General features: G+C 34.9%; 1 protein-coding gene across 1 annotated transcript in view; it reads right to left on the bottom strand.

Moving 5' to 3' along the window:
• The window catches only part of farp2 (FERM, RhoGEF and pleckstrin domain protein 2), a 71,728-nt gene that overhangs the window by 23,062 nt on the left and 35,450 nt on the right, over nt 1–13,216 (bottom strand). The window contains exons 7-9 of the mRNA XM_073852535.1: nt 8,348–8,416; nt 8,154–8,211; nt 7,821–8,034 (exon numbers count right to left, since the gene is read on the bottom strand). Of these exons, the coding sequence (XP_073708636.1) occupies nt 7,821–8,034; nt 8,154–8,211; nt 8,348–8,416 (341 nt within the window). The remainder of the gene's footprint in view (nt 1–7,820; nt 8,035–8,153; nt 8,212–8,347; nt 8,417–13,216) is intronic.

The raw sequence follows: 13,216 nt of genomic DNA, 5'->3' as shown, positions 1-13,216 counted from the left end.
ATTTTTATTATTATTATCATCATCAATATTTAAAACAGTTGAGTAAGTTTTTTTCAGAATTATCTGATTAATAGAAACATCCAAAGATCAGTATTTATCTGAAATAAAATGCTATCGGAACATTATACACTACACCATTCAAAAGCTTGAAGTCAGTATAATTTTTTTTTTTTTTTTTCTCGGGAAAGAAATTATAGAAATTAATACTTAATTCAGCACGGATGCTTTTAATTGATCAAAAGTGATGATAAAGCTATTTATAACATTACAAAAGAGTTCTATTTCAGATAAATGCTGTTCTTCTGAACTTTCTACTCATCAACGAAACCTGAAAAAAATTCTACTCGGCTGTTTTCAACATAAAAATAATAATACATGTTTTTTGAGAAGAAAATCAGAATACTAGAATGATTTCTGAAGGATCATGTGACTGGAGTAATGATGCTAAAATTCTGCTTTAAAATCACAGGAATATATTTTTAAACGTATTAAAATAGAAAACAGTTATTTGAAATAGTAAACATATTTCTAAATTGTACTGTTTTTGCTTTACTTTGGATTAAATAAATGCAGGAAGAGACTTCTTTAAAAAAAAACAGTAAAAATGTAAAATGTAAAAGTGTTCAAAAACTTTTGACTGGCAGTCTATTAAAAAAACACTAAAATCTTGTTTCTTGTATCTTAATAGCATTTCTATTTAAAATACTTTGAACGTTTACATTAAAAGCCTAAAACTAAAACAAAATAAATGAATGAATCTGTGCAAGAAAAAAAAACTATAAAAATGTGCAATGTAGTTTGTTATAAATACCAAACAAGACCAAAAAAAGCCTTAAAATGCAAAAAAAAGATTTGAGACAACTTCGATATAGCAATTATAGAAAACATAAACAAGTTCCCTACCATAACATGCATATTTTGCATCTCCTATAAGAAACACTTATAAAACAGCCACACTGCAAAAAACACATGCATTTTTGTGCCAAAATTTAAAATCAGAACACATGACTAGCTTTTTTTCTGGGGGTGAAAATAAAATAAATGGTGGTGTATCATGTGTTTTGAAATGCATCTGAAGTGCTAGGATGTGTTGGGTGAGTGCTAAAAACCGTTTATAGCTATACATTATAATAATCATGATCCATGATATGGGAAAAAGCTCTTCAGAGACGACAGTGTGATATTAAAAAACACTGATAGAGCACACTGGGAATATATATGTGACCCTGGACCACAAAACCAGTCTTAAGCAGCATGGGTATATATGCAGCAATAGCCAAAAATTCATTGTATGGGTCAAAATGATCAGCCAAATATCAATTATGCCCAAATATTAAGTAAAGATCATGTCCCATGAAGATATTTTGTATATTTTTTACTGTAAATATATCAAAACTTAATTTTTGATTAGTAATATGCATTGCTAAGAACTTCAGTTGGACAACTTTAAAGGCGATTTTCTCAATAGTTTGATTTTTTGCACCCCCAGATTCTAGATTTTCAAATAGTTGTATCTTGGCCAAACATTGACCTATTCTAACAAAGCATACATCAATGGAAAGCTTATTTATTTAGCTTTCAGATGTATAAATCTCATAAATTTGTGACTGGTTTTGTGGTCCAGGGTCACATGAGTCCAGACTCATATTTGAAGCATTAGTCAAAAATTCATGTATGGGTAAAATGATATTTTTTTTTCTTTTAGGCCAAATACCAATTATGCCAAATATTAAGTAAAGATCATGTCCCATGAAGATATTTTGTACATTTCCTACCATAAATATATCAAAACTTAATTTTTGATTAGTCATATGCATTGCTAAGAACTTCATTTGGACAACTTTAAAGGCGATTTTCTCAATATTTAGATTTTTTGAACCCTCAGATTCTAGATTTTCTAATAGTTGTATCTCGGCCAAATATTGTCCTATCCTAACAAACCTTACATTAATGAAAAGCTTATGTATTCAGCTTTCAGATGGAGAAGTCTCAAAAGTGTGACTTGTCCAGGGTCACATATAAGTCCAGACTCATGTAAAAACAGTCATGTATTCGGCACACATTCACAATCTGAGATACTGACGCAAAACCTATTTGGGTTAAATAAAAATTGGTTTCTTAAAAATAAAGCAGCTGTGTGTTAAATGGACAGTGAAATCTTAACCATAACAGCCCTCAAAAAGCAAATTCTATACAATAGGCGATGTGAGAAAAGACGAAGAACCAGGAACATTATGGGTTTTCATTAGTGCAGCCTTTGAGTATTATTACAGTATTATTTTGTTAAATAAAAAAGTTAATTTGTACTTCATTCATTGGTCACTTTATAGTGGATTTGGCAACACCTACTACTACTAATAATAGTAATGGTCAACACAAAGTGAAAGTCAAAGTCATTATGTCCATGATGGGAGATCTGAGAATTCAGCTGATGTGAAGGTAGCACCGTTAGGTGGATGGCCAAATGGTGCCTTGCCCAGAGTTTAAGAGCAGCCCAGGCCTGTCCTCGCTTGTGGGAGTAGAGAGAGGCTCCAGTAGGATTTGAAAAATAAAATGGGCCATGTTTCGCTTGCTCTCAAAATGACAATGAGAATGAATTCTTTGTTAAGGTTAATACTAAAATGGTAGCTTTTTCACAAATGGAAAATTTTAGTTTTTATATTCACTGTTTTGACAGAAGATACTGGGTGGAGAAAGCAAATGTAATACATTTTAATCATTAAATGTGACTGACAAAGAAATGCAAGGGACAGGACAGCCTGAATCACAAAGTGAAGTAAAGCAAAGTAATAAGGCAGGATATTAAATGGGATTTCAAGAAAGAAAGAGGAAATGACACAAACAACATTGCCTGCGTCTCATCTTGAGCTCACAGAACTCAATGTACTCATGGCACATAGACAGTGTTATTCACTCCAGACCCCAGAACAGAAACCCAAGGCATTTATGCGGTCTGGATGACATACAAAATCACAACTGCACGGAGCTGATGTTACCTATTAAGGCACTGCGAAATAGTTTGCATCATTAGGAGTGCTATTTATATAATGCATTAACGCATAGATCAAGTTAAACCTTGAAAACAGACACCCAAAGGTAATAAGCACAGACAAAAGAGTCAAGATTCAAGAAGCAAACCTGCAGCACTTGTAGAATAAATCACTGGAAGAATATAGTGGATCCCCAAAAATGACAAAAGAAGAAAAATACTTCAACGAATAATACCTGAATCATGTTGAAAAGCTATTTGATACAGTTTACTGATTTCTATTTCTATAAATCAAATACAAGGCACGAGCAAATAGTACTTACTAAACTAAACTTAAAGTAAGAAATGTTTACTACATTCATAGAAATGTGCCAAAACTGGACGTACTGTTAATGAAAGAACATTTTCACTGCAAAAAAATGCTTTTCTTACTTATTTTTTGTCTTGTTTCTAGCTAAAATATCGAAAACTTCTATTTTCTAGGCTAATAAAAATTTGTCTTGTTTTCAGAAAAAAATACTTTAAAAAATTAAGTGCGTTTTTGCTTGAAATAAGCGATCTGCCAATGGGGTAAGAAAAATTATCTTGTTTTCTGTTTGAAAATGAAAATGAGATTTTTTTGCTTATCCCATTTACTTGTTCTAAGCAAAAACTCACTTATTTTGACTTGTTTTTCCTGAAAACAAGAAAATAATTTTTACTCATCTAGACAATCCTCATTTTTCTCACCCCACTGGCAGATTATTTAGCTTGTTCTAAGCAAAAACTCACTTAATTTTGACTAGTTTTTCCTGACAACAAGAAAATATTTTTTACTCGTCTAGAAAATCCTTCTTGATTTAAAAAGTTTTAGATATTTTGGCTGGAAACAAGACAACAAATCGAAGTAAGAAAAGCATTTTTGCAGTGTTTACGTAATCCAACCATAATTGACTACACTGCAAAAAATGCTTTTCATACATAGATTCTTTGTCTTGTTTCCAGCCAAAATATCTAAAAATTCTTAAATCAAGAAGGATTTTCTAAACGAGTAAATATTATTTTCTTGCTTTCAGGAAAAACAAGTCAAAATAAGTGAGTTTTTGCTTAGAACAAGCAAAATTATCTGCAAATGGGCTAAGCAAAAAAATCTTATTTCAAACAGAAAACAAAATTATTTTTCTTACCCCATTGGCAGATTATTTTGCTTGTTTCAAGCAAAAACGCACCTGATTTTGACTTTTTTTTTTTTTTTTAAACAATACAATTTTTACTCGTCTAGAAAATCCTAATTGATTTAAGAATTTTTAGATATTTTTGCTGGAAACAAGACGAAAAAAATCTAAGAAAAAACATTTTTGCAGTGTATCACTGGTTCAATGTGCATGAGGTTACAATTCAAGCTCTAGATTACATTCACTTTCTTAGCAGTGGTATTGACAGCACATTACAATACTTAACCACTTACATTCTTTGAAGGAAAGTAAAAAGCTACACTATTGTTAAAAATGTTGGGGTCTGTAAGATTTTATTTTATTTTTTACAAAAAATAATACCTTTATTTTACAAAGAAACATTAACTTGATCAAAAGTGACAGTAAAAACATGCTACTTCTATTTCAAATGCTGCTCTTTTGAACTTTTTTTCATTAAATAATCCTGACAAAAACTGCATTACATGCTCCACAAAAATATTAAGTAACTGTTTGCAACATTGATAATTACAAGAAATATTTCTTGATATATAATAGATATTACATAGAAAGCATTTATTTTACATTATAATAATGCCACAATTCTACTGTATCTTCAATCAAATAAACTTATAACAGACTTCTCTCAAAAGCAATCTTACTGACCCCAATCTTTTGAACTTTAGTGTCTTTGTTTAGTGTCTTTATGTGCAGGGTGTGTATTAATGGCTACAAAAGTCTACAAAAAAGAATCGTAAGATTACACTGCGAAGTGACATGCACAGATCCAATCTTTTTAAGTTTTTTTTTTTTTTTTTAAAGTCATAATGCAAATTACCAAACTGCTCAAATTGGATGCCAAAAAACAGTTTTTGCCATAAATTCATGCAACGATGTCTGATCTGTGCCAGTGTAAATGCAGTTATATAGTCAAAACATGTCTAAAGGATAAACAGCAGGGGGCAGAGTGGAGCGACTAACTATAAAGTAACAAAAAACAAAACTATCTTCGGCTCAAATTTGCTCTTAGCAGCTATGGCTGTCAGGTCCACTGCTAAATCACAGCCCTGAGTAGAGTGGTTTGTTACTGGAATATACTCATGCAATTATCCTGATATAAAAGTACCTTCATACATGCATGTAAAGCTTATCTTAGTAATCTACATTTTCTCCTTATTTATTTTCAGACAATTCAATTTAGCTGTTTAATATTTGCTATAAAAATCAATTAAAAAAATAAAATAAAATATTGCAAATTAATGTATTGTGATGAGTATATCAAATCAAATACTGACAAGTTAAAATGATCAACTAAACTTACCCTTTGTTTAGATTTCCATCTGACTGCCTTTAAATGCTAAATAATATATTTTTTAAACATTTAATTTCATTTTTACAGCATGACACTTCAGTGAAACATTTGCTGTTCACTTTGAGAAGTTTAAGGGATGTTTTCTTTACCCAGAAAGAACAAAAGCCAGGCATATTGAATGGTTTCTGCATTTAAATATACTTAAGAAAAAAAAAACTGATTTGTGCCGTAATCTTATATGTAATGCATACAGCCATTATCGCATTTCTAATATAAATTTTGAGTTTGAAAAAAAAAAAACATGTAGGTTTACACTACCGTTCAAAAGTTTTTGAACAGTAAGATTTTTGATTTATTTATTTTTGCTCACCAAGCCTGCATTTATTAGATCCAAAACACAGCAAAAGCAGTGGTATTGTGAAATATTTTTACAAATTAAAATAACTGCTTTCTATTTGAATATATTTTTAAATGTAATTTATTCCTGTGATCAAAGGTACATTTTCTGCATCATTATCAGAAATCATTCTAATATTCTGATTTGCTGTTTAAGAAACATTTATTATTTTCATCATCATCAATATTTAAAACAGTTTTTTTTTTTTAAACAATACAATTTTTACTCGTCTAGAAAATCCTTGATTTAAGAATTTTTAGATATTTTTGCTGGAAACAAGATTATTTTTTTTTTTTTCAGGATTCTTTGATGAATAAAAAGATCTAAAGATCATTATTAATCTGAAATAAAACGCTTTTGCAACAGTTTACACTATACCAATGAAAAAACTTTTTTTTTGGTTTACACCATTTAAATAACCATTTATTAAGCAGCAAATCAGGATATTAGAATGACTTCTAATTAAAGGATAATGTGGCTAAAGTAATGCTAAAAATTCAGCTTTGAAATCACAGAAATAAATTACATTTTAAAATATATTTAAATTGAAAACAGTCATTTTAAATAGCAAAAATATTTCAAAATTTTACAGTTTTTGCTGTGTTTTGGATGAAATAAATGCAGGCTCAGTGAGCAGAAGAGACTTCTTTAAAATACATTAAAAATCTTACCGTTCAAAAACTTTTGACTGGCAGTGTATATGCATAAAGTGGTAAGGATATCAATTCTAATTGATACAGCCATTGAATTCTCCTCTTCAAAACGTCACAGCGCAGCTTTAGGTTGATTAAATGTAAACGATTGAACTATAAATCTGAACTAACGAATCTTACTATCCTACAAGAACTCACAGCACATGATTCAAAAACAATAAAAAAACAGAACGAATTAACACCAGAGATAGAGAGAGATAGAGGAAGTACACTGGAAAGGGCACGTAAGAAAAAAGTGGTAGATTAAAGCGCCAACAGGAAGTGCCAAAACTATAAGTACTGATCATATCAGAATAAGGTGGACAATTAAGTGCTTGGTCATGTTCTGCATTAAAAACCAACGATAACGGCTACATTTTATGATGGGTGGGGCCTGGTGGGGGCATCCCAATGCCTAGAGCCCTGAGATTTTGGCATTCCAACAGGAAGCTGTCTAAATCTGCACCTGGATTGCTAAAAAAGAGGTTCTCATCTGGAGGCAGACCTCCATCCGACCCCCAGTCGGAGTCGGAATCGGAGCTGCCGTCAGCCGAACCCTCTGTGGCTGTGGGCGGATAGCTGAGCTGCTCCAGCTGCTCCACCAGATCGTTAAACTGCATGGCAGAACTGTCTTCCGAACGCACCGAATACGCAGGGAAGTTAACCATCGAGCTAGCCTCAGATAGATTCTCAGAACCAGGCAGACGTAAAGAGGATGAAGAGTCAGGACCTCCAAAACCAAGCGAGAGCGAGTCTCCAACGGAACCTAGTGGAAGGTTATCCAGCGAGCTACACTCGGAGCGGTTGTTGACTAGAGAACTGGTTTCGGATCGGCCAAAGGCACTTTCGGGATACGTGTTCGCATTGCCGTTGAGGTCCTCGAGACCGAGAGCGAATGTAGCAGGCTGACCTGACATTCTATCACCATATTCGAACCTCTCAGGACTTTCTTCTTCAAACCCATAACAGTACGCCTCCGCACCACCAGCGTAAAATGAAATCTCAGCTGGATCGTCATCTATGTACTCTTCGCTAACATGCATCGGGATCTGGTACGACATCTGTCGAACGCGCATTAACTCCGCCTCAAATGCCTCAGGTGTGAGAAAACCCGTTTTCGCCCCACTGCTCACGCCACCCACCCCTACTCGCACGCTATCCTCATTGCCATTTTGGGAGGGCCGTGCACTAGGGGAACTACTCTCTACACACACAAACGAGGGGCCGCAGTCTCCTGCTGCCTGGATATGAGTGGCACCTGGGAAGGCGTAGTTGGATTGGGGATTGGTCTTGATGGAGTCCTGCTGCATTGGGCTGGGGGCTCTGACGGGCTGCTGCGTCTGCTGGAGATGCACGGGCTGGATCGGGGTCTCTGTCCGCATGGGTGAGCTGGGGGCATGCAGGGAGTGGAAGGAGGCGGTGACAGAGGAAGGAGGTATTGGACACCTTAGGCTGTCGTTAAAAGACAGATTCTGAAACGGATGGGTAAGGTAAAGAAAGTGGATGAGGACAAAGTCAGTTGTTATTGTTCTTCATGTTGGAATTAGCTGTTGAGAGATTGGTTGTGTCCCTAATCTAAGACTCTACTGACCTGTTTTAGCACATCTGAAGCCAAGGACCGTGTCGACATGCGAATCTTACTGTTCCTCCTATAAAAACGGCATAGTTAGTGCAAAGACGAACAACATGGAGAGAGAAGCAGCACAACAAACGGGCTTATCAAGGATGGTCCAGTATATGGTATAAAACTGCTTTCAGGTGAGACTTATTGAAAGAAATAATTACCTCTGGTAAGGAGTTCTTCTCAATCCGCTGTCCCTCACATACTCAACAAGCTGCTTCTGCGTCCTCCCACTGTCACATATATACAATGTGTTTTAACAAAACAAGTATGAAATCATAATATTCTTAAAAAAAACGGTGATATGCATTACTGTTGTAGTGGGGTTGGTAAGATGTTTAAATGTTTTTGAAATGGTCAGCAAGGCTGCATTTAATTGATTAAAAATACTGTAATGTTGTGAAATATTAGTACATATTCTATTTGAATATAGTATTAATTTAATTTATTAATTCCTGTCAAAAAGCTGAATTTTCAAAAACATTTTTTATTATTATAATCAATGTTGAAAACAGTTGTGCCGCTTCAGAAAAAAATCTTTAGGTCCCACAAATTCTTTGTTTTTTTAGCATTTTTGTGTATTTGAACCTTTCCAACAATGACTGAAAAACCAAAGAATGCTGAAAAACCAAAGAATTTGTGGGACCTAAATATTTTTCTGAAGAACAATGGGCAGTTTAACTGTTCAGGACAAACAAGGGACTCATGAAGAACTATCACTAAACAAAATAACACAGCCATGGATCTTTTAAGTAACAACACAGTATTAAGAATCAAGTGTATGTAAAGTGTATGAAAGGGGTCATTTTTATAAATTCAACTATTATTTTCTCTTGTGGACTATATGTAAATGTCTTTTATGTAAAATATCTTATTCTGGTCAGTACTAAAAAAAAAAAAAAAGATGCATTTTTTTATAATCCTTATTTTGGTAAAATAATTAACATTTTGCCGATTCTGCAAGGTGTATGTAAACTTTTAACTTTTTTTAAGCCAGGATTCTTTGAATATTAGGAAGTTTAAAAGAAAAGCATTTATTTGAAATACAAATCTTTAGATTGGTAGTGTACCTCACAATATTTAAGAAAAAAAAACAGTAAATATACTAAAACCACCTTTAAAAAAAAATCTAAAAAATATATTTGAACAGTAATGCACAGTGCAACGCAACAACTTCATCAATAAATAATTTACAATATTTTTTTAAAATAAAATTCACATTTTGAATTTAGCATTTAAGGAATACTGTAAAACATTTTAGGTACTTGCGTAATTACTAGGGATAGTAAGCGATTACATTTTTTAATCTAATTAATTACATGATGTGACAAATTAATTGCACATCAAATTTGGCTGAGAAATTACTCCCAAAAGATAATTTAAAGTCACTGTTGTGTAAAGCATAAAGTCGCTTTAGCAAGAAATATTTTGTTAGACTCATAAAATGTATTACATATACTTTTTTGGCCTTAAGGATGATGAAATTTTCATTTTTGTGTTGGTGAACTACACCTTTAACATTTTCTATTATTAATATGAAATGCTAAATAATAAACTAAAACTGTCAGTAGGTGGTGGTAAATGTCTTAATGATTAAGTAAACAAGTCATTATTTATTCATTTGATTTGTTCAAATGGCTGATTCATTCAGGAATTAAGTAAATGGCTCTCTTTATGAATGGTCCATAAGCCTTATTCGACTTGAAGTGGATCAGATTGCACAATCAGATTGAATGGTGTATGACATCAAAGTACCATGAGAGCGATTAGAGAGCTAACAACTTTGCATGCTTTTGAATCACTCTCCCAGTACTTGGATGTCATACACCGGTCTGTCTTTGCAGAGCCGCTTCAAATCCAACGAGCCTAATGGTTCACTCAACTTCTTATGTATTGAATTGTACAGGTCCTTCTCAAAAAATTAGCATATTGTGATAAAGTTCATTATTTTCTGTAATGTACTGATAAACATTAGACTTTCATATATTTTAGATTCATTACACACAACTGAAGTAGTTCAAGCCTTTTATTGTTTTAATATTGATGATTTTGGCATACAGCTCATGAAACCCCAAAATTCCTATCTCAAAAAATTAGCATATCATGAAAAGGTTCTCTAAACGAGCTATTAACCTAATCATCTGAATCAACTAATTAACTCTAAACACCTGCAAAAGATTCCTGAGGCTTTTAAAAACTCCCAGCCTGGTTCATTACTCAAAACCGCAATCATGGGTAAGACTGCCGACCTGACTGCTGTCCAGAAGGCCATCATTGACACCCTCAAGCAAGAGGGTAAGACACAGAAAGAAATTTCTGAACGAATAGGCTGTTCCCAGAGTGCTGTATCAAGGCACCTCAGTGGGAAGTCTGTGGGAAGGAAAAAGTGTGGCAGAAAACGCTGCACAACGAGAAGAGGTGACCGGACCCTGTGGAAGATTGTGGAGAAGGACTGATTCCAGACCGTGGGGGACCTGCGGAAGCAGTGGACTGAGTCTGGAGTAGAAACATCCAGAGACACCATTTACAGGCGTGTGCAGGAAATGGGCTACAGGTGCCGCATTCCCCAGGTCAAGCCACTTTTGAACCAGAAACAGCGGCAGAAGCGCCTGACCTGGGCTACAGAGAAGCAGCACTGGACTGTTGCTCAGTGGTCCAAAGTACTTTTTTCGGATAAAAGCAAATTTTGCATGTCATTCGGAAATCAAGGTGCCAGAGTCTGGAGGAAGACTGGGGAGAGGGAAATGCCAAAATGCCTGAAGTCCAGTGTCAAATACCCACAGTCAGTGATGGTCTGGGGTGCCATGTCAGCTGCTGGTGTTGGACCACTGTGTTTTATCAAGGGCAGGGTCAATGCAGCTAGCTATCAGGAGATTTTGGAGCACCTCATGCTTCCATCTGCTGAAAAGCTTTATGGAGATGAAGATTCCATTTTTCAGCACGACCTGGCACCTGCTCACAGTGCCAAAACCACTGGTAAATGGTTTACTGACCATGGTATTACTGTGCTCAATTGGCCTGCCAACTCTCCTGACCTGAACCCCATAGAGAATCTGTGGGATATTGTGAAGAGAAAGTAGAGAGACGCAAGACCCAACACTCTGGATGAGCTTAAGGCCACTATCGAAGCATCCTGGGCCTCCATAACACCTCAGCAGTGCCACAGGCTGATTGCCTCCATGCCACGCCGCATTGAAGCAGTCTTTTCTGCGAAAAGGATTCCCGACCAAGTATTGAGTGCATAACTGAACATAATTATTTGAAGGTTGACTTTTTTTTTTTTAAAAACACTTTTCTTTTATTGGTCGGATGAAATATGCTAATTTTTTGAGATAGGAATTTTGGGTTTTCATGAGCTGTATGCCAAAATCATCAATATTAAAACAATAAAAGGCTTGAACTACTTCAGTTGTGTGTAATGAATCTAAAATATATGAAAGTCTAATGTTTATCAGTACATTACAGAAAATAATGAACTTTATCACAATATGCTAATTTTTTGAGAAGGACCTGTATAAGATCAGTATCACTTTTGCAGTCGTGTGATATTGCTTAACTATATGGTGTAAATATGCAACGACAACTCAAACAGGGGCATCTTTGCCATATATCTTGAATTTTAGGGACATTCTAACAACGTCCTCTAGGCTCCATCACGCAGTGAGTTGTTGCCCTGCCTCATATTTGTCATCAATCAACTGTATGAAATGACAGATGACCCAGTAGGTCTGAGGCAGGGCAAGTGCGTCATTTAAATGCGTTATTTTTCTAATCTAATTAACACATTAAATCTCCAGCCCTAGTAATTACCTAATGTTACGTGCATAGTTTCAGATATTACTCAATTGTATATTACTATAATTGCACTGACAGTAATTGTAAAAAAAATAATTTTTGTAACAAACCACCGTAAGTTTGGAGATCCTGTAGTACCAGTTAAGTAAAACAGATTTAGTCAGTTCATTCAGTGAAGGTTCCTTCCTTCTGACTGATTTAACTAGAAACTCTGCTATACTGGTTGCGCTGTATGTTTGTTTTTGCTTGGAACTCATGAGGACAGTTTAATAGAAAGTTTAAGAAACAGTATAGGAAACCACAGCAGAAACAATATTTGTGATCCTGGACCACAAAAGAGTCATAAGATTCATACATCATCTGAAAGCTGAATAAATAAGCTTTCCACTGATGTATGGTTTGTTAGGATATGACAAAATATCTTCATGGAACATGATCTTTACTTAATATCCTAATGGGTTTTGGCATAAAAGAAAAAAACCGATAAATTTGACCCATACAATGTATTGTTGGCTATGTAAGGGATAATCAACGGTTTGCCGTGCGTTAAAGGATTTTAAATGCACGACGTGGAGGCTAATAACCGCCCGACGCGAAGCGGAGGGTGGTTGCCTCCGCGAAGTGCATTTTAAATCCTTTAACGCACGGCAAGCCGTTGATTATCCCGCTTATTCCATGGTCATTTGCCAAGTTATAGACAAGTTAAAACTAGGATTGATATTTGCAGCGCAAAATTTGACCGCATGTATAAAAAAGACGGTTATTTTCGTCAGTTATGACATGCAGCTCTAGCATTCTGCCCGCTTCAAATCAGACACAGAGATGAAATAGTCCGGTAAGATCACATTTATTTGAATGAATTATAGCATTTATTTCAGTAAATTATCGATCGACCGAGAGAGAGCGAGAAAGCGATGTAGAGATGACAGTTTTGTGTGTGTGTGTGTGTGTGTGTGTGTGTGTGTGTGTGTGTGTGTGTGTGTGTGTGTTTGTTTGTGTGTATGTGCGTACCTGTCTGCATTGCTGTGCATCTGCGCGTCTCTCTCTACAAACAACGAATTCATTCAAAAACAGCAGTTTTACCACTTCGCTGATGAGGAATATAATGTAGCGATCTAGTATCTAGGATATTTTAACAATAAAAATCGCGGGGAAGTGCTGACAAGAAGTTTATGTATGTGCGCAGCACAATCTGATCTCCGATCTTCGATCTCTCTCTCTCTCTCTCTCTGCGTTTG

The sequence above is a fragment of the Garra rufa genome, chromosome 12 (genome assembly GCF_049309525.1).
Source record: "Garra rufa chromosome 12, GarRuf1.0, whole genome shotgun sequence".
In the NCBI taxonomy this organism is placed as follows: domain Eukaryota; kingdom Metazoa; phylum Chordata; class Actinopteri; order Cypriniformes; family Cyprinidae; genus Garra; species Garra rufa.
This window is presented reverse-complemented; position numbering and strand designations above follow the sequence as displayed.